At 54.7% G+C, this 20,645-nt stretch overlaps 2 protein-coding genes across 4 annotated transcripts in view; one reads left to right on the top strand and one right to left on the bottom strand.

The window, feature by feature from the left end:
- KCNAB2 (potassium voltage-gated channel subfamily A regulatory beta subunit 2) overlaps nucleotides 1-5,986 on the top strand; it is a 95,296-nt gene extending 89,310 nt beyond the window's left edge. For all 3 annotated transcript variants that reach the window (XM_061160529.1, XM_061160530.1, XM_061160528.1), the window contains 3 exons: nucleotides 535-655; nucleotides 997-1,085; nucleotides 3,146-5,986. In XM_061160529.1, coding sequence (XP_061016512.1) covers nucleotides 535-655; nucleotides 997-1,085; nucleotides 3,146-3,235 — 300 coding nt within the window. In that variant the 3' untranslated portion in view covers nucleotides 3,236-5,986. The remainder of the gene's footprint in view (nucleotides 1-534; nucleotides 656-996; nucleotides 1,086-3,145) is intronic.
- A 568-nt stretch (nucleotides 5,987-6,554) lies between these two features.
- CHD5 (chromodomain helicase DNA binding protein 5) overlaps nucleotides 6,555-20,645 on the bottom strand; it is a 68,231-nt gene continuing 54,140 nt past the window's right edge. Inside the window, exons 34-42 of the mRNA XM_061160527.1 lie at nucleotides 16,609-16,698; nucleotides 15,867-16,004; nucleotides 15,505-15,613; nucleotides 13,574-13,706; nucleotides 12,925-13,120; nucleotides 11,192-11,355; nucleotides 10,958-11,072; nucleotides 10,804-10,857; nucleotides 6,555-10,028 (exon numbers count right to left, since the gene is read on the bottom strand). Coding sequence (XP_061016510.1) covers nucleotides 10,850-10,857; nucleotides 10,958-11,072; nucleotides 11,192-11,355; nucleotides 12,925-13,120; nucleotides 13,574-13,706; nucleotides 15,505-15,613; nucleotides 15,867-16,004; nucleotides 16,609-16,698 — 953 coding nt within the window. The 3' untranslated portion in view covers nucleotides 6,555-10,028; nucleotides 10,804-10,849. The remainder of the gene's footprint in view (nucleotides 10,029-10,803; nucleotides 10,858-10,957; nucleotides 11,073-11,191; nucleotides 11,356-12,924; nucleotides 13,121-13,573; nucleotides 13,707-15,504; nucleotides 15,614-15,866; nucleotides 16,005-16,608; nucleotides 16,699-20,645) is intronic.

Genomic DNA, 20,645 nt, shown 5'->3' with positions numbered 1-20,645 from the left:
GGAGGGCTGCGGAATTTCTTCAGTATCCCTCAGAGGTGCCCCCAGGACAAGTGAACACCCAACACATACACCTCAGAGTGGGGACTCAGAGGGTCCCCAGACTGAAGGGTTTGGCGGACAAGGAGCAGGCAGAGAAAGGCCTGCCCAGGCCAGGACAGAGCGAACACTGGAGCCCCCAGCCCTAGGGATCGGGATGGCCTGCCTCCCCCATTTCTCCGCAAACCACAGAAGCCTCCCAGACGGCTCCCTGACCTTGCTGTGGGCACACCTCCTGGGCCGCCCAGCCTCTCAGAAGAAGGGAAGATCAGTTTGTCCACCTCCTTGTCCAAGCTCATGGGCCCAGCCTCAGCTTCCCCTCAGACAGCAGCCTTCAAATGCAGTGGCCCCCATCCTTCCACCTGCCTGGGTCTGGACTACAGCATCAGGGCCAGGGGGTGCCACCCCAGCACAGATCGTCATTTGTGCCGTGCATACAGTGGCCCAGGTGACCTGCCCTCACCCATGGGCTGTGCTCTCCCCACATCCCACAACCAGGGCTACCAGTGGCTGAAGGACAAGATCCTGAGTGAGGAGGGCCGGCGCCAACAGGCCAAGCTGAAGGAACTGCAGGCCATCGCCGAGCGCCTGGGCTGCACCCTCCCCCAGCTGGCCATCGGTAAGAGGGCTGGGGCGCAGGGCAGGACCAGGGTCCCCAGAAAAATATCAAGAATCCCTGAGTGCCTGGGCCACCCCCTCCATCAGCCAGCCGTGGGTAATGGGCTCCCATATTCATGGGGAGGGGATGAGGGGGTCCCTGAGCACTTGGGCCATCTCTCCACTGGGGGCAGCTGGTGCCAGCGCTGCTGAGCCCCTGGCTTGCCAGGGCCCTTCTGGGGCACCCTCAGTCCTATGCCTGAGAGGCTGGGTCTCTCTGGCCCCATCATGGGTAGGACAGAACCAGAGAGGGCCCTGTGTGGGGGTGCCTTCCTCACCTCTGGTCTTGCTGCCCGCCCCCAGCCTGGTGCCTGAGGAATGAGGGGGTCAGCTCCGTGCTCCTGGGTGCTTCCAGCGCAGACCAGCTGATGGAGAACATTGGAGCAATACAGGTGAGTGGCGCCTGCCAGCCTTGCGGGCCCTGGACAGAGTTCAGGGTCTCAGCCAGGCATCTGTCCAGCATGTACTTATTGAGCACCTACTACATACCAGGCACTGTTCGAGGCACCTGGGCTACAGCAATGAACCAATAAAAGCCTTGCTCTTGAAGGGCTGGCTTTTTATCTGGATAAACAAAAAACAGAAAATGCAAAGAGTAAGATTAGAATGTGTGTCAGAGGGTGATGGGCACTCTGGAAAAGGAGACCTAGAGCAAGGTCAGGGGTATCCAGTAGGGGCAGAGAAGGGGGGAACCATGGACCCCAGTTAAAGGGGGCTACAGGGTAGCCTTGTTGATAAAGTGACTTGTGAGCAAAGGCTTGAAGGATGAGAAGTGGGCGGTACAAATACAATCCAGGCTGATGTGAAGGTGCAAGGTAGGCACAAGCCCAGGACAGCAGCAAGGCCAGAGGCCCGCAGCAGAAGGGCACCTTTCCCTAAAGGTCCTCTGGGCACTGCATGCCCTCTAAGGACCTCGGCGACGATCGAGTGAGCTGGGAGCAGAGGAGGGGCAGTGTGACTTAGATTTCAAAAGGCTGCCTCTCGCTCTCTGGCTGCTGAGTGGAGGAAAGAGTTGGGGAGCAGGAGGGGGAGCAGGGAGATTGCTGGAAACTGATGACAGTCTGGGGGCGAGAGATGGCCTTGGTACAGATGGACAGCTAGTTGGGTCCTGGATTTCTGGAAGGTGGACTGACAGGACTGGCTGACAGACTGGATGTGAGGGTGTGGGACAGTGGGCCAGATCCTGGGGACAAACCACGGGTTTGTCACCTGGAAGGGGGGGTGTTGCTCTCAGGAGGGCTGGAAAAAGCAGTTTGGGGGTGTGGATTATCAGATGTTATGGTCCTGAAGTCTGCAACTTATGCCGCCACTGTCCATCCATTCAAGGGGCAGAGCTTAGACTAGGGCAGGCTTCCCTCTGCCCCAAACCTGGAATACAGAAGCAGCAAGGCCCCCTCTGCTCCACAAGCTGCATACAATGAGGGTGGGACAGGCCAGGGCCAGCAGATAGCTGGAAGAATGTCCCCCTGTTACCGAAGTGAGGTTTGACTGCTCATCATTCAAGAATCCAATACTGAGAGATAAGTGTTACGTAAAAGGAAAGACATCTTTATTGAGGAAGCCAGCAGTCCCGGGGAGAAGGTGGACTCCTGTCCCGAAACAGACTCCCCCTTGTCAATAAGGGAGCAGGAGATTTCAAAGGGGAGTTTCAGGGTACACAGGTTGAGGAGTGGCTACAAGCAGAACAGCACAGTCAGCTCCAACAATCATCTTGAAATTGATCATGTGATCATCTGATCAGGGTCATCTTTTTTTCCAATTGGAGGATAATTGCTTTACAATATTGTTAGTTTCTGCCATACATCAACATGAGTTAATCAGGGTCATCTTAATTGTTTCAAGCACAATTAATCTTCAGTTCTGTCCATAGAATTCTCCAGGCAAAAATACTGGAGTGGGTAGCCATTTCCTCCAGGGGATCTTCCTGATCCCCTGGCCCACAGTCCATGGGATCACAAAGAGTTAGACACGACTGAGCGACTAACACACACACACACACAATCTCCAGTTCTAGGGTCAGTTTGTTCCCATTTCCCTGAGGCTGGTTCTCAGAATTGTGCATGATGGAGCAGTTCATGTCATGGCTACAGTCTGGTAATGATGTTGTTAACTTCTTCCACCTAATGGGAGTTTTAGTATCTACAGAAGAGCTCAAAGGGCATGGCTCAGAATACAATCTATAGCCCTTGAGGAAGAACTAAAAGGTCCCTGACTTTGTTTAATGGCCACACTATTATTATTTTGTCCTGTTTTACTGCTTTTCTTTGTTTTTCATTTTCTCACTTCTCCAATTGAAATTATTCTTAGGTTAAAGTTTTTCTACAGACAAGAGGCAGGTATGGAGGACATGGGAGGGGTGGGTCTGTGCCAGGAAGGCCCCATAACTTCCTGCTCCATTACACATCACCTCACCTGCAGGTTGATTCTGACTAGCTCCCGTCTTTGCACACAGGTCCTTCCAAAACTGTCGTCTTCCATCATCCACGAGATTGATAGTATTTTGGGCAATAAACCCTACAGCAAAAAGGACTATAGATCCTAAGAAGCCCCCAACCATTTGCCTGGACAGTTTCATCTCCCTCCTAGCCTCTCTGTTTGCTCGCTTAAGCTATTTTGAAGCCAAGAGTGTGGTTTGCATCAAAAACAAAACAACGCACCAACATGTCATCAGGAGAAGATCTCAAAAGTCGCTGCCACACAGTACCCGCTGCTTCACTGGACTAACGTCAGATTCATGCCGGAGGGTCGGCATCAATTCAAAGGCGTTCGAGCCGTCCCGCCCAAGCCTGCTGCCTCTGCTCATCTTCCACCAAGAAACGACATTTCTCCTAGCCATGCCCCATCTCAGAGACTCAAGTCCAGGCCAGGCCGAGACCCGTTGGGGCCTGGGAGCTGGCAGAGCTGGCCTCTCCTCTGCCGAGAATCCCATCTGGTACTGGGGAGGGGAAGAGGAAGCCAGGTCTGGCTCTTCCTGTGGCCCCTCGGCTGGGCCCTGGTTGGGGTGGCCTCCCACCGGGGTCTCCCTCATCCCCCCTCTTGCCAAGGGCTCCAGGTACTGTCATTGGGCCTGACATCAGATTCTCCCACACCCCCTCCTGCACACCACCTGCCCTGTTGGGTCTCCAAGGGGCCTTCAGAGCTGTCCTTTGATGCCCACCCCCACTCTTGCTGGCAGAGGCAAGGATCCAAGGGGGTTCGATTGCTCCAGGGGGGACCCACAGGAAGTCAGGGGTCTGACTTCAAGCTCGTCGCCCCACTGGCTTCCTCATCCTCACAATTGATGAGCCCCAGTGCCCAGACTCCAGCCCAGGTCCCTCCCCACCTGGTGCCCAGTCCATTGCCCCTCTGTCCTTGCCCTGGAAGGCCCCAAGATCATGTGTGCTTCGCTGGACTGTGGCTGCTGACCGCACATGGGGTGGCCAGCCTCTGCTCTGCCCGGGGTGGTGGCCTTGGGGTCTGCAGAGAGGACATTCTGGGACCCTTCAGTGAGGGAAGGTCCCTGGGGTTTTCTGTGCTTCATGCCCAGGGCCTGGGCAGCAACCACCCACAGTCCAGGAGAAGACCCCCGTAGCCTCTCCCTGGAGCAGCATCCCCAGCAAGGGCTCAGACCAGGTCAGGTGGGGTGCTCAGAGCTTGTTGCCAGGGCAGCTAAGCAGCAGTTCTACCCCCAGGACACCCTTACATGGCCTCTGAAGAGGGAGGGATGGCTGGGTTGATCATTCCTTTCCACACCCCACACCCCAGCCTGGAATAGGCTGGGCACAAGAACAGAGGGCAGGACCTTCAGAAGTGTCAGCCCCTCTACAGCCAGGCCTGGGGCTGCAGGGAAGGAGGAGGGGAGGGGCCCTCAGCCAAGAGGCCCAGCCCCCATGGTCCTGAGTGGCACCCCAGCTTTTGCTGGCTGTGCAGGGGACCCGAGCCAGGCTCTGTGAATGCACTGGCCTTCTGTGTATGGGCCTGGGTGACTCCTACCCTGGGCACTCCCTACATTCTCACTCACCCCTGGGCAGACATGGACCTCCCTGCCATTATTCCCAAAGGCCTGCCGTCCAGTCCTGGCAGAGCTGAGGCCCAGGAAACTGACTTTAGGAAAGCCACAAGGTGGGGGGAGAACAACTTCCTCCACTCCAGACCTTTGTGCTGACCCTGGAGTCTAGAACCTTCTCCCTCCTTGTAGACTAGGCCCCTGGGGGTCTTCTTCACCAAGTCTCCTGCAAGTTTCACCCTAATGAGCGTGAGGAGGGAACAAGCCTGTCCCAGCAGAGTTGCCACCATCACATGGGTGGGGGGCCTAGCTCCGAGGACAAGATGCTATAGTCCACCAGGCAGAGCCCAAGTTTCCCAACAGCTTGCCACGCTCAGGAGCCAGGTCACCTGCCCCTCCCTGGAGAGTCTGGCTGGACCCCCTCCACAGCACTACCACCCTGCCCACCCACCAATGGAAGAGGGACCTGGGCTTGCTGTTGGGCCCATGTTTGGGCCTGCCGCCCCCACCCCACAAGCTTTACATCTGGGAAGGACAAGCCCAGTGGGAGACGTGGGCTCTCAGGGCCAAGCTCTTCCAAGGCCAAGATGCCCAGCACCAAGTCCCAAGCCTGTTCCAGACCCTGGCGTGCTGTCTGCAGCCTAGTTCTGCATTGCACCCCCTGCAAGTGGGTGTGGAAGGATGGGGCTCCGCTTGCTGAGGAGCAGTCCCCAGACTTAGTGGGAGGTGGCTGGAGTGGGGAAGGGATGGAGTGGGGCTCAAGAGCAGGGAGAGCCTGGAGATGAAGAGCTTGGCCAAGGCAGGCCCTGGAGGGGAAGCCTGGGCTTCGGCATGGGTTTGAGGCCAGCCGTCCTCACCCTACCCTGTTGAGGAGAAGCCCCCCTGCAGTCCCCAGCCATCTGCCAGCCAGCCTCTCACCCTCCCCTGGAAGCAAAGTTTGCCCCCAGGGGTCCACCTTGGGAGTTCCCCCCCAGGGAAGAAGGCCCAGTCTGCGTGGGAGCGGGACCAGTCTTCCTTGCTAAGGACACATGCAGCCCCTACCATTTTTCATCCCAAATCTACAGCAAGTCTGAGGTCCCAAGAACAACAGAGGGGTCTGCCCTGTCTCCTGTTCTCTCTGGCCGTGTAAATAATGTGCTGTTTCTCTCCCCCCCCTTTTTTTTTAATGACTGTGGCTCCTCAGCTAACTGCATCACCGCCCCCCGCCCCCGACAGGCAGAAACACCGTATGCCTCGCGCTTCCAATGACACTCAGTGGAGACACAGCGCCGTATTTATGGAATGACAAAATAAAACCCGAGCCCATCAGGGTCTGCTCCTCTCCTTTGCAGGGTATTCAGGGTCAGGGCTGGGTCGAGGGCAGTGGGAGGAGGTATCTTTGAAGGCCAGCAGACCGAATCCTGAGCTTTGAGCCAAGGGGAGATTGGGAGACATGGGCCCTGGGGGGAGAAGCAAAGACTGGGGACCAAGCACCCAAGTCTGTCCCAGGTGATTTGGGGTGAGAATGCCCTGCTTGCCCCCCTCACCAACACTGTCTCTCTTGCCACCACAGATTGGTGGCAGGCTGCTGGGCCCCTGGGGACAGAGAGGTCGGGGTCCAGGGGGGCCTACGGGCCCCTCTGGGGGCTCAGTGTTCCCAAGCAATGTGATTTCAGGGTGCAGGGGGGAGGGGCTGGCACCACCCCTCCTAAACACCCCTTCTCGGGTGCCCCCCATCCCAGTAAGCCCCCCAGCCTCATGGGGCGTGGCGGGTGGCCGTGTCTTCTCAGGCGGGAGGTAGCTTCAGGCAACACCCCCTCCCCCCAACATCCTTTCCCACCCCCATCCTAGATCAGTGAGAAGATAGAACACTCTGATTCAATCCTTTCCCAGAGGATTTATTAAAACACGGAAAACCAAGACATACACACGGAGTACAAAGTGAAGGGGACGGTGTCGGGTACAGTCCTTGTCAAGCCTCCCACACATCCTCCCAAGGACCGGATAGGTCACCACGCACAGGGGCTCAGCCTCCAGCTCCAGCTCCTGGCTGGGACCACCCCCCCGACCCGACTTGCCCCAGCGCCCCGGCCCCTTGGCCAGCCTGGGCTTGTGCTGGGGAAGGGGCAGGCGCTTCTCAGCAGGGCCAGATGCCAGCCTGGGTGGGGCTCTGCTCCCTCACCCCCCCACGCACTGATGCCTGGGGAGGGGGGCAGTGCAGGTGGGACCCTCCCCGCCTGCTCAGGCCCAGAGGAGCATAGGAGGCTCGGATTCCCACCTCGGTATCAGGGGTTCAGGACACACACACACCCAACGGGCCCTTTCTGGGTTATCGCACCTAAAAAAATACTTTGTTTAAAAAAAATCTGAAAACTAAGAAAAAAATCCCAAAACACAAGCCAATGACTTTGGGCTGATGCACCACAACCTGTAAACTTCCAGAAATATAAAATTGGGGTGGGGGTCGGCTTCCTCAATAGACAGGTCATCAGCAGAGGACAGCTGCAGGTGCAGAGGGGGTACACTGGGTTGTGGCCAGGCCAAAACCTCAGCTCCCACTTCCCACCCAAGCTCCTTCCTGCCACCCGACTCTGGAGGTTCCCGAGCCCACCCTCTACACGACCTCCTCAGGCCCTCAACATCCCTGGGACCCAATAACTGGGAGCAAAGGCTGCAGGTGTCCATGGGGTGAGAGTCGGTCGGCCCCCCACCTGGGCCAGGGATCCCCCAGAGGACCCTGGGAAGGGACCCCCAGCCAGCAGGAGGCAGGTGCCTGCACCAGTCATGAGTACCAGCAGGATGGACCCATGGTCATCACTTGCAGAAAACAAAGGAGCTTCTGAAGGCGGCTTGCAGGGAGGGTCTCCGTGCATGGGGGGGATCTCAGGTTGTGTTTCCATGGTGGGCGTGTGCGAGGGGACCCCAGACACAGTCCAACCCAAACTCCCGTGGTCACCGGGGAGCCCAGGAGGCAATGCTGTCCGAGACTGTGCCCAAAGATGGTTCAACAGAAAGCCTATTCAGCACTGGTCTAAATAATAAAGTGGCAAAAATGGGGCTGGCACTTTGGGGCTTCTGCTTGCACAACAACCTCCACTGTGCCAACAGCAAAAACAAAACCAGCCTGAAGATGTCCAAGAGCACGGACGCCCCACTCCCCACACTCCACTACAACTCTGGGAGGGAGATAACTGATAAACCAAGAAAAAACATTCTCTAGATCCTTTTTCCTCTCCAAAACCAGAAACCCACTCCCCAGCTGTCCGCAGCCCCCCTCCCAGGCCTCCCAGGTGCTGGTCTTGGAGAGCTGAGCCCTTCCTGGACCAGGCAGTGCAGATGGCTAGGCCGATCACTGGTGCCTGGTTCCAGCTGGTCATGGAAAAGGGCAGAGGCCTAGGGAGGAGATGGAGGAGGAGGGGAAAGCAAGGGCTGGCGGGGAAAGGACCACCCGCTCTTGGAGTTGGGCAGTGGGGACGCAGACTCCTCTCCTCCGCCAGGTGCCCCCTGACACTCAGGACCCGTCCACCATGTTCCCCACCAGCCCAGCCGCAGGACTGACCGCCGGCCTGGGAGGACAGTCATGGGGCCCTGGGTGGGAGGCTCGTGGTGGTCACCCGGCCCACGGCCTGAGCCAAAGCCTTTGCAAGGAACACACAGGCCCACGTGGCACTGGAAAAACCACAGTGGGCAGGAGTGACCCAACCCTTCCTGGAGGGCGAGGTCAGCTGCTGCCACACGTGTCCTGCCACACGTACACCCGTGTACCACTTTCAGGCTGCCTCCCATTCCTCCACCCACAGTACCAGGGTCAGTCAGCCTGGAGATAGACGGGGCCTTGGGGTCCAGTCCTCTAGGGGTTCGGGGAAAGCCATTTATAGATGAGGGCTCTGGGAGGGCTGGCCAATGGCCCCGTGTCCCCAAGACACCCTCAAATCCTGGCCCTAGTCCTGGCCAGGAGGCTGACAGAGGCCTCCCATGGTGCCCCACCCCCCAGGCCCACCCTGTCTCTCACTTGGACAGGATTCTGCACCAGGGCTCCACTCCAGGAAGGTCAAGGCTCCCTGGTCAAGGTTCAGAAATCCCTTCCAGGCTGAGGCTGGGCCAGAGGGAACATTAGACACGGACGGACCCAGGTCCTGGCCCATCCCTCCGCTCCTCTGAACTGGAGACATCAGAGGGCACCACCAGCTGGGTGGAAGGCGATCAGGATTCCAACAGGCCGCTCCTGGCAGGAAACAGGGCAGGAGGCTGGGGACACTCCAGTTGGGAAGACTGGAGAGGCCAATGGGTCCAGTCCCCTGCCTCCAAGCTTTCCCCAAACCTTTGAAGAACACAGTGAGGGCTGTCACGGGCCTGCCCCAGATGGCAAGTGCCGGGATCGAGGCCTCTCCAGGGACAGGGGAGGGATAAGTACAGGCCTGAGACGGCTGGCCTGGTTTCTCCGTGTCGGCCACCAGAAGACGACATGGGGAATGGGTGTGAAGGGCCTCCCAGGGCACAGGGCAAGACCAGGGGCTCCGGGGCCACGCTCAGCACTGCTGGGACAGCAGCCACACCCGGGGAGGGAGGGTAAGCCCCTTCCCGCAGCGGCCAGAGACCAAGGCCCCAGCAGCCCCCAGGCTGACACCTGCCGTCTCTTCTCTCCGGGGAGCACATGCCGTGACCTGCCACGCAGGGCGGGGGCCGCAGACCCTCCACGGGTGACGACAGAATCCAGGGGGCCTGCGAGACAGGCTGGCCAGGGGCAGACATGTGCTGACGGAGCCCTCTCCCCCACAGACAGAACACATTACCTGTGGTCTCCAGCCTTGCAGGATGCAGCCTGGCCTGGCCTGGACGCCAGCCAGGTCTCTAGCTGAAGGCCAGGCGGCTCCCCAGTCCTGACCCACCTGGCACTGGGGGGCCCCGGTGGGCCAGGGTCAGAGTACAAGCAGTCACACGGTGCAGACGGGACACGGGGGAGGGGCACGCAGAGTGCATCCAGGGCAGGCGCCGCATCCCCCTCCACCGGGCCAAGTCCAGGGCTTCCCTTGGGTCTGGAGACCGTCCACAGAGAGAGGCCTAAGTGCTGCAGGTCAGACTCCTCCACACGTCACTCAACTTTTATCAAGACAAATTTGTTCAAGTCTTCATAGGAAAGTGCAAAAAGATGTACAAAGAAATGAAATCTCTTCTAGGAAGTCGTCCTGGCAGAGCTGGCCAAGGTGGTGTGGGGGACACTGGGATTAAGAGCAGGTGGCACTTCTGGCTGGGTCTTGTCCCCAGCAATGGCATGACTCAGTTTCCCCTTCTGTCCTTGGGTGGCCTGGCTCTAGAAAGGCGGCAGCTTTTCTCTCCTGTGGGGGTCAGGCAGGGGGCCCGGCAGGCGTGGCTGCAAGAGGTGGGTCATGGGTCACAGAGCTGGGTGCTCACGTCCCCATTGGGGGTTCACCCAACACCCAGGACCACCACTGCCACCTGTCACAGCCAACTGTGACCAGAGGGGCTCCTAGCCCAGACCTCCCACACCTGGAGTATAGGAAGTAGGGACCGCAGGGAGGGCCCATCTGGAAATCACCCCCACCCCAGGGCCTCTACCCTGAAGCAGTGGTTCTACCAGGACAGACAGCTTAGCAGGGGCTGCCGGCCAGGTGGAGGAGGCCAGAGTGGACTGGTGGCTTCTCATGAATAAAACCATCTCCCAGCCAGTGACACTGACCCACACACACACCCTGAGCCACCCTCCTGGTCCTGGGCACAAGGTGGGGTGACCAGGGAAGGGGGGCGATGTCCCAGGGCCCCCACCACCCAGCAGGAAAGTGCAGGCAGAAAAGGGTTCCAGGCTGGGGGCAATGGTCCCTGACTCACTACCACAGACATGCAAGCACCCTGCATATGTGCACACAGACACACCCATGTACACAACAGAGTATCCCCACGTGTACCTGCCCATGTCCCACCTCCCAGCCTCCCAGGGGAGTGTCTGCAAGCCTGGGAAGACACGCTGGCCGCAAGATGGTCCCCAGAGGGTAAGGGCAAGACCCACTGAGCCCCAAGAGGCAGCGGAGACCCCCAGACTCAGGACTGTGGATACGCGCAGGGAGCAGGGACTGACTGGTGCAGCCATGGAGGGGAGAGGGACCGCGGAGCCCCTGGAGAGGCCTCACCTCCGCTGGAAAGGAGCGCTGCACCAGAGCGAGGTCTCGGGGCCGGCTAGATATCTGTGCAGAGAGAGGGAAGCTCGGCTCGCTGGGGCAGCGGACGCGGGCGGGGCCCGCGGGCGCCCCTGCACATGCCGCCGGGGAGCAGACGGGCACCTACCGGTCACATAGGGCCCCAGGGGCATCTGGTTGTAGTTGACAATCCCTCCCGGTCCAGGGCCCCGGAAGTTGGGCCCAAAGTTGTTGTTGTACATCTGGGAGGAGCCGAAAGCGCCCTGGAGGCAAGGACTCAGGTTTAAAGGTCCAAGTCCCGCACCGGCCCGAGCCCCGCCCCAGGGCGCCCAGGACGTGCTTGCGTGGGGGGCTGGGGCCCAGGGCGCGCGCCGAGCCTGACCTGCTGGATGGTGGGGTCGCCGGCTCGGTTGGTCAGGCGGCTCAGGATGCTGCGCTCCGACATCTGGAGGCGGGCGGCCACCGGGGGGATGCGGGACAGCATGGAGGGGAGGCGCGTCACGTCCGCCTTCATGTCACTCAGCAGCTCCTCCAGCTGGTTCAGGACTGGGGAGGGAGGCAGGGAGGGGGAGAAGCTGGGACGCGGACGCCCAGGCCGGTGTTTAGTAACAAGGTTGTGTTACTTTGTGACTTGCACGCCGCGCAGCGGACGCCAGGGGGCGCCCCCCAACTCAGCCCTCCCAGCCAACACATCAGAGACCTGCCCGCTGGACAAGAGTCCAGTTTTCCAAACAGCTTCTCCCAGGCTCCGAGGGCTGCGGAGGTGACAGCCGGGAGTTCTGACCCAACACTGGGCTTCCCTCCGGACCCTCGGCCAGCCTCCTGGCGCCCAGGGAGGTCTGCAGCCCTGGCCACACCTCGAGAAACTTCTCCCAAATGGCCAGGGCCACAGAGTCCAGGGCCCTCGGGGTGAGCTTGGCTCACCCTCCCCCTAACCAGCCTGGGCACTTTCTCAGGATTAGGATGGCAAGGGTCAAAGGTCTGAATCCCAGGAGACCTTGGGCAATTACTCTCTAAGCATCAATGTCCCCAACTTTAAAATCAGATAAGAAACCTCACCACTTAAAAATATTACAAAGAGTAAAGGGACAATGTGTTTAAAGATATTGCCATAAATTGGGAGACTGGGATTGACATATATCAGTACTATATATAAAATAAGGATTTCCCTGGTGGTCCAGTGGTTAAGAATCCACCTTGCAAGGCAAGGGATGTGGGTTCAATCCTTGATCGGGTAACTAAGATCCCACATGCCACAGAGCAACTAAGCTTTCCCACCACAACTCTTGAGACCACACACCACAGCTTGAGTCCATAAAAAAGATCCTGCACGCCGCAACTAAGACCTGGCACGGTCAAATAAATATTCAAAAAGGATTAAATAGATAACCAATAAGGACCTACTATACAGCACAGGGAACTCTGCTCAATACTCTGTAATGACCTATATAGGAAAAGAATCTAAAAAAGGGTCATTCAGTCATTCAGTTGTGTCTGACTCTTTGTGACCTCATGGACTACAGCATGCTCAGGCTCCCCTGTCCTTCACTATCTCCCAGAGTTTGCTCAGACTCATGTTCGTTGAGTTGGTGATGCCATCTAACCATCTCATCCTCTGCCGCCCCTTCACCTCCTGCCCTCAATCTTTCCCAGCATCGGGGTCTTTTCCAATGAGTCAGATCCATATGTATAACTGATTCACTTTACTGTACAGCAGAAAGTAACACAACATTATAAATCAATTATATGTCAATAAAAACTAAAAAATTTTAAAGGGTCCTTATCTCTTTCACTAAAAGAAGTTAAAAAATAGAAATAAAGCATACTGTCAGGGCTCAATAAACAAATCTGTACAACTTAATATTCTGCTATATCACCTACCCCCCTACCCAGGGCCTACATGGTGCTGACTTTCAGAAAAAGGCCAGAAAAGCAAGGGCCTCACTTTCCCCACAGGTAAGAGCAGAGGCTGGGTGACAGTCTGTCCCATCTGGTTTGGAGGCTGTGCCCTCTGGGCTGATGTCCTATCCTCAGCCCCACGTCCCCACCTACTGCCAAGGAATCACTGGGCGGGAGCGAGGTGTGGGCCTATCTCCAGGGGACGGGCTCACTCACCCTTGTGCAGGACAGCATTGGCAGGCTTGTTCCCGGCGAGGGACTCCTTGGAGAGGTGCTGGTGGCTCTCGGCAAGGCACTCCACCTCGGCCAGGCGGGCGTTGAGGGCCATGGCGGGATGGTTGGGGTCCTGGGTCATGTTGAGGTATGCGGCCCTCCGGAGCTGTTCCTCAATGACCAGCGCCTGCTCCAGCAACTGGTGGGGGCAGGGGGAGGGGGTCAGGGTGAGGGGAGGGACTGAGTGCTGGCCTGGCTGCCTCCCCACCAGCACCCACTCCCACCAGCCAGGGCTCTGAAAGAAAGGAAGGAAGGAAAAAAAAAAAAAAAGGAAGGAAGGAACACAGCCCCTCCCCACCCAGTTGTTGTCTACCCTCTTGGCCACCCCTCAGAGCCCTCTCCAAGCTGGATCCTCTGCACCCATTACCCAGAGCAGGGACACTCGCCCAGCAGGGTCTGGCTCCAGAGCAAGGAGCCAGAACCTGTTGGTTGACTGACTCAACAATTCCCTTTCATGGACGGTCTGGCCCACACCCGGATATACGGGCAGGGTATAAGAAATGCTTGCTCGTTTCTTTGCCCCAGGCCCTCCCATAACCCACCCTCTTGCGGCCCCGTCACCCTCAACCTCTGGCCCCTGCCAAGGACTGACCTTGAACCTGCGGGCCAGGAACTTGTTCTTCATCTCCAGATAGTTGCCCTTGTGGATCTCAGACTTGAAGGGCTCGTTGAGGATCATGTATCTCGGGTCGTTCTGGATGTCTTGCCAGCGGGCGTAGCCGTGCCTAGGTGGGGGCTGTTAAGGGCAAACCTAGCCATGGGGTGGAGGGAGGGGGTGGTGGGGGAGCAGCCCAGGGTTTGGCATCTTGGCTCTCCACTTTCCAGACAGGCATTAACCTTGGCTGCAAGAGGATCGTGTGGGTAACAGTGACTTGACAATCAGCAGACTCTGACAGGGGCCCCCAGGGGTCCAGACAGGGCCTGAGGCTTCACTGGATGAACTTCTTCATCCCCCAGATCCAGAGGGTGGAGACAGCTGAGTCCTAACCCCCAGCACCTGTGCTGTGACCCTAGCTGGAAATAGGGCATTTGCAGATTAATCAAATCAATTGATTAAATTAAGAAAGGGTCATCCTGGGGTGGAGTGGGCACCAATCCAGTGACTGAGGTCCTCATAAGAGGAGGAAATTTGGACACAAAGAGATACCCAGGGAAGAAGGCCCTGTGACAACAGAGGCAGAGATGAATGATACAGCTGTGAGCCAAGGAGCACCAAGGAGCCGGGGACAGGCAAGGAAGGGGCCTCCCCTGGAGCCAGAGGGAACAAAGAAACACCACAAGGTTTTCTTGCCAAGGGCCCACAGTTAGAGAGGGGCCAAGTCGGGATGTGAACCCAGGCAAGCTGGCTCCAAGCATCTTTTTTTGTTTTTTTAACTCTATGTATGCTATTTATTTATTTAGCTGCACTGGGTCTTGGTTGCAGCATGTGGGATCTGGTTCCCTGACCAGGGATTGAACCCCCATCCCCTGAACTGGGAGCACAGAATCTTAAGTCACTGAACCACCAGGCAAGTTCCAGCTCCAAGCAACGTAACCTCAGTAAACTGTGGCCTACAGGCCAAATCCAGCCCACAGCCTGGTTTTGTAAATTAACTTTTATTGGAACATGGCCATGCTTGTTGGTTATGTATTATGGTTACTTTTGCTACCCTGGCAGAGTGAAGGAGTCTTCTGTGAAGTTCAAAACATCCACTCCCGGGCCCCTCCCAGGAAAGATCTGCTGACTCCTGACCTACAACTTTCCACCTCTCATTATGATGACTAGTCTCACTCGAGACTGTCATCAAGGCCAGCTTTGCTGGGGGACTCTCCCCAGGTAGTTGTGTGCCCCTCTCCTTGTCTCTGGAAGGTCTGCACTCAAATATCACCTTCTCTGACCTTCCCACATTAAACACAACCCCCACCCCCAAAGCTCCCTTTGCCTCATCCCCCCTTCCATGTTCACTGAGCCCCACACTTTGCTAATTTATGTTTTTCACCATCTACCCCTAGTTGGGTATGAGCTCTGGCTAGACAGAGATTTGGGGCTGTTTCATTCATGACTGCATACTCCATGCTTGGCACATGGTAGATCATCAGTAAAGATGGAATTGAAGAATGAACAAATGAATGAAAGCCCTCCTAAATGGTGAAGCACCCTTCAGGTGTCATCACTGAGAGGAGGTGAGGTCTGGATCAGGTAGGAATTAGGAGCATTCATTGTAGAGTCAGATGGAAGGGCTGTGTTGTCCCCGAGCAAGTCACTTGGCCTCTCTGAGCACCCATTGCTTCCTCCATATAATGGGGATCACAGTAGCAACCCTTTGGGAAGGCTGCTGTGAGGATATGGAGTGAGTACTGAGTATAAAGGGACAAGCTACCTTTATGATCACAGTCACTGTCATCACCACCACCAGGAAAGGGTCCTTGGTACCTGGTCAGGAGCACCAGCCCAGACTCCACCCCACACCAGCCCCACACCCCTCCCTGAGGCCCACAGAGGGAGAGACAGGAGCCCTGCCCCGCTGGCGTGGCCAAGGATACGTGACGATGCCCGCCAGCAGCCAGTAGTCATGGCGCCGGTGCCAGATGTCATAGATTTTCCCCGAGGACACAGCGGCACGCTCCTCGTTCTGCCACAGCGTGTGTAGCTCTGGGAAGCCAGCCGAGGGAAGCAGGATGAGGTGCCCCCATCCCGCATGGGGTGGGCCTGGGTAAGCCTCTCCCTCACCACCCCCACCTCCCCACCCCAAGCACTTCAGTATTCCAGTGCTACAAGGAAAGGTTATACCATGGACTTTGTCAACCATTCACTCATTAGTATAAAATAACCATCCACCCAGACTCCTGGGACCCACGGTCAGGAAGCCTGTAGCTCTCTCTGCCCATGGCCCCACCCCCGATACCTGTGAAGCCCCCGTCTGCAATGTTGAACATAAATTTGAACTTCCCGATCTTGTCCTCCTTTTTCCCCTCTTCATCTTCCTCTTTGTCACCATTTTGCTGGGTCTCAACAGGCTCCTTCTCCTCGGCTTTGGTGTCATCTGGGGGAGGTCAGACCCAGGCTCACTCGTCCACCCCAAAGACAGTGCCCGGGGGAGGGCTCGCCAGCAAGCACTGGGGACCCAGAGGCAAGCAGGAAACATACCTCCCCACCCACAAGGGACTCACTGCCCCCAAGGGTTTTAATCAGCAGGCCCCTCTCTCTGTTCTGAGCAGGGAGGGCTGCTCTGGGCCTGGGTGCCCCTCCACCACCAAGTCAGGACCACCTGGGGAAATGGGGCAGGGCGGGGAGGACTGTAAAAATGTAGCTTATGTTGAAGGACAGCAATGCTGCCTCAGGGTTCTGATCTGGGGGCAACTGTTGCAGAACATTCCAACACTTAGAAGGACACAGGCTGCCAGCTGAACCCCAAAGCTCCAGGCCAAACTCTGTGACCAGCTCTCCTTCCTCCTAGTGGTGGCCGGGACCACAGGAGGGGCCAGGAGATAGGTGGAGGGTCTGTCCCCTGAGGGCTGGCAAGTCCAGGCTCCCATCCAGCAGCTCTAATCAGGGCCTTGGGTCGAGGGAAGGCTCAGGAGGCCCCTCGTGGCTCCTTCAAGAGACCAAGGGGGACATGCGACAGAGCAAAGTCCAGGGCCCCAGACCTGGCCTGAAGTCGCTGCTGTCGCCTCTGCTGTGAATCAAGCTCAGTTCCAGCTTGTCCAGAACTTTTTCCTTCTCAGGAAGCACTTCTTCTGCAAGATAAAGGGTGTTCAGAGAGCAGGGAGGTGTCCAGAGGGCAGAGGGGACTCCGGACTGGTGGCTTCCCAACAGTATTGAACCCACTCACGGAATCCACTCTAGCATCTTACTCAGGAGTCCAACAGGTAGCATCTGGGAGGATCCACTGGGAAGGCAGGTGGGGACGGGGCCTCACTCCACCCACCCATCTCAGCAGCGGCCTCTCCCAAACTTCTCTCAAGGCACAGTCCCCAGATCCTCTCTACTGTAGTAACAACCAGAAGACTCAAAGTTCTGGCAACATGTCAGGCCTTCATCAACACAAAGCACCTCTTACAGACACCCAGAAATGTCAGGCAAAACCTATCACATTAAAAAAAAAAAAAACCACACATAGGTGTGCTCACAAAACTAAAGAAAATTATCAGGTGCCATAAATGAAGACAGAACTTCCCTGGTGGCTCAGAAGGTAAAGAATCCACCTGCGATGCAGGAGACCTGGGTTCAATCCCTGGGTTGGGAAGATCCCCTGGAGGAGAAAATAGCAACCCACTCCAGTATCCTTGCCTAGAGAATTCCATGGACAGAGGATCCTGGCGGGCTACAGTCCATAGGGTGGCAAAGAGTCAGACACGACTGAGCAACTAACACGTTCACTTTCTATAAATGAAGGGAAACTAAAAGCTCAAGAAGCATGCACTGGGGTCCTGGGTTGGGGGTGAGTGGACACCAGAAAGAGGCTTGCGGGACTCCAGCTGTGTCTCAACACTGAATAGGAAGTGTGAGGCCACAAAGATGCAGTGAACTGGAATTAAATCAAGAAACTAACACTCTTCAACTAGTATGCCTCTGCAAAGGAGAAAAAGTGCCATCTACCAGCTGATGGCCAAGTTGTGGAAGCCTGGCTCCCATGTGGAGTCCAGGGTCAAAAAGTCTCCAGTGAGGAGCCAAACCCAACGCACAGGTGTGCAGGCTGTGGAATCTGAATTGTGCCATAAGACTGGCCCCAGACCAGCCAGGCCACTAGTCAGACCACGAGGCCCCGGAGTTCTGGAGACAGAACGGGGAACATTCCTGCTACCCAAGTGACATGGGTTCTCAAGGATAAAACAATCCCTGATGAAGATGCACCCAAATGAAACTCAGGAAACAATACCCAGACTTCCCTTGGTGGTAGAGTGGATAAGAGTCCACCTGACAATGCAGGAGTCACAGGTTCGATCCCTGGTCTGGGAAGAATCCACATGCTGCGCAACAACTAAAGCCCATGGGCCACAACTACTGAGCCCATGTTCTAGAGCCCACAAGCCACAACTCCTAGAGCCTTCAAGCCCTAGAGCCTGTACACTGCAGCAAGGGAAGCCACTTCAATGGGAAACCCACACACCACAATGAAGAGTAGCCCCCACTTGCTACAACTAGAGAAAGCCCACGTGCAGCAACGAAGACCCAGTGCAACCAAAAAATAAATAAATAAATAAGAATTGTTTAAAAAAAAAAAGAAAATATCCATCAGCCAGACAAAGAAGGAAGAGAATCCATAGGAAAAGTACAAGTCAAAAAAAAGGAAGTAGAAAAGGCTAGATTAAAAATTCTAGAAATGAAATGCATAATCGCTAACATGTTGGACATTTTGCTGCATATTTTTAAGGTGTCCTCCCAGACTTCCTGGCCCTGGAGTACAAGCCTTGTACATAATCCTTGGAATTGTGAATGTGATGGATTCTATTCTCCTGAGCAAGTCATGTGACAAGGCACAGGTGACCTTAAAAGACAGAGATTATCCAGGTGGGCATGACCTCATCACACCAGTCCTTTAAAAGCAGGGTTTTCTCTGAATGGTCACAGAAAAGGACATCAGAGATCTGAAGTATGGTGGGGATTGGTGTACCACTGTTGGCTTGAAGATGGAATGAGTCCCGTGGCAAGAAACGTAGGCAGCTTCTAGATGCCGAGAATGGCCTCCCGCTGAGAGCCAGCAAGGGAAGAGGGCTTCAGTCCTCCAACCCCAAGGAGCTGAAGTTAGCCAACAAGAATGACCACGGAAACAGATTTTCCTCCAAGTCTCCAGATGAGAACTCAGCACAGTCAATGCCTTGACTTCGATCTTGCAAGTCCCTTGGCAGAGAATCCAGTCACACCACCACAGACTTCTGACCCATGCAACCATGAGCTAACACATGGGTGTCATTTCATGCTGCTAAATTTGTAATAATTCACTGTGCAACCATAGAAAATAGTACCAAAGGTTAAAAACAGGCGTATGAAGAAAGTAAGAACCGAAGCTAGATCTGAGGGTGATTCAAAAAGCCTTGCAGGGAAACAAATCTTGTACCTGCTTTGTTTTCTTTTTTTTTTTCTGCTTTGTTTTCTTTGTTGAATCTGAAGCCTTTTGTTAAACAAGATCTACTTGTGTCTATTGTTAATCACCGGGGTACCCCAGTAGAATACAAATTCTATGTGAAGGCTTTGGCTTTGGTTCACTGTCTGTGTCCCCAATGCCTGGGACAGCTCCCAACACACAGTGGGTACTCAAAACATATTTGTTGGATGAATGAATAAATAAATGAGTAAAAGGAATTCCAGAAGAAAATAAACATAGTGGGAGGAAAGATAACATTAAAGGAGGGGATGACTGAGAATTTGCCCATAATCAATAGAAGACACAATACTCAACTTTAAGAATCACAGCCAGTCACAAGCAGGATAAATAAAAATTTCATTGTAGTGAAACTGTACAAGACCAAAGACTAACAGAAAGTCTTTAAAATGGTCTTACCATGTTAGTAAAGATAGGAAAGGCAAGTTTCCTACAAAGGAGCAGCAATTACCCTGAGAGCAGCCTTCTCAGCACAACGGAAGTCAGAATACAAAAGAAATAACATCTTCAAAGTGCTGAGGGAAAACTCCTAACCCACCTTGAATTTTGCTATTATTCAAGAAAAATATGATAAGGTATAAAGGAAAAATAACATACAATGAGAGAAATTTGCCGTCCACAGAAATTTGTTGAAAGCACCATTGAAGGGTATATTTTGGGAAGAAGGACATTGAACAAAGCAACAATGAACAAACTAGAAAAAACAAAATTGTTAAGAGGGTGGGAAGATCTAAATAAGGATTATAGTTTAGAAATAAGCAACAGCACATGGGAGATAAGAGGGAGTGGGTCAGAGCTAAAGTTGTCTGTAGTACTTATTACATTCAAGAGGCAACATGTTAAAAATTTAAGAGTACAAAATAGAATTGACAGCAAACTTTCCAAAGGAGTTGAGAGTAAAGAGGGAAACAGAAAGAAATTCTGATCAGTCCAAAAGATGCTAGGAGAAAAAAAGAAGAAAAGGCAAGGGTGATATAAAGCACAAAATAAGAACAGAAATTCATTCAGATACCCAGCTATTACAATAAATATAAAGAGAGTAAACTTGCCAGCTAAAAGGTAGAGATTCTATGATGAGATTTAAAACAACAAGTCCCACCATATATTATTTACAAAAGGTATACCTAAAACTCAATTATACAAATAAAAGTTAAGAAATGTAAGAAAATACCTGCAAATCATGTACTTGATATGGAACATGTATTATAAAGAACCCTTATAACTCAATAATAAAAAGATAAAGAACCCAATTGAAAAATGGACAAAGGACCTGAAAAGACATTTCTCCAACAAAGATATACAAATGGCCAATGACATTTGAAAAGATATTCAGCATCTTTAAACACAAGGGAAATACAAATCAAAACCACTTGAGCTATGACTTTTCACCCACTAGGATGGCTAAAATCCAAAAGAGAGATAATAACAAGTGTTGACAAAGATAATGGGGAAATTGGAACCCTATGCACTGTGGGTGGGAATGTAAAGTGGTGCAGCCACTGCAGCAAGCAATCTGGCAGGTCCTCCAAATATGAGTTACCAACCGATCCAACAATTCCACTCCTAGGTATATACCCAAGA

This window comes from Dama dama, chromosome 14 (assembly GCF_033118175.1).
Source record: "Dama dama isolate Ldn47 chromosome 14, ASM3311817v1, whole genome shotgun sequence".
NCBI lineage: Eukaryota > Metazoa > Chordata > Mammalia > Artiodactyla > Cervidae > Dama > Dama dama.
This window is presented reverse-complemented; position numbering and strand designations above follow the sequence as displayed.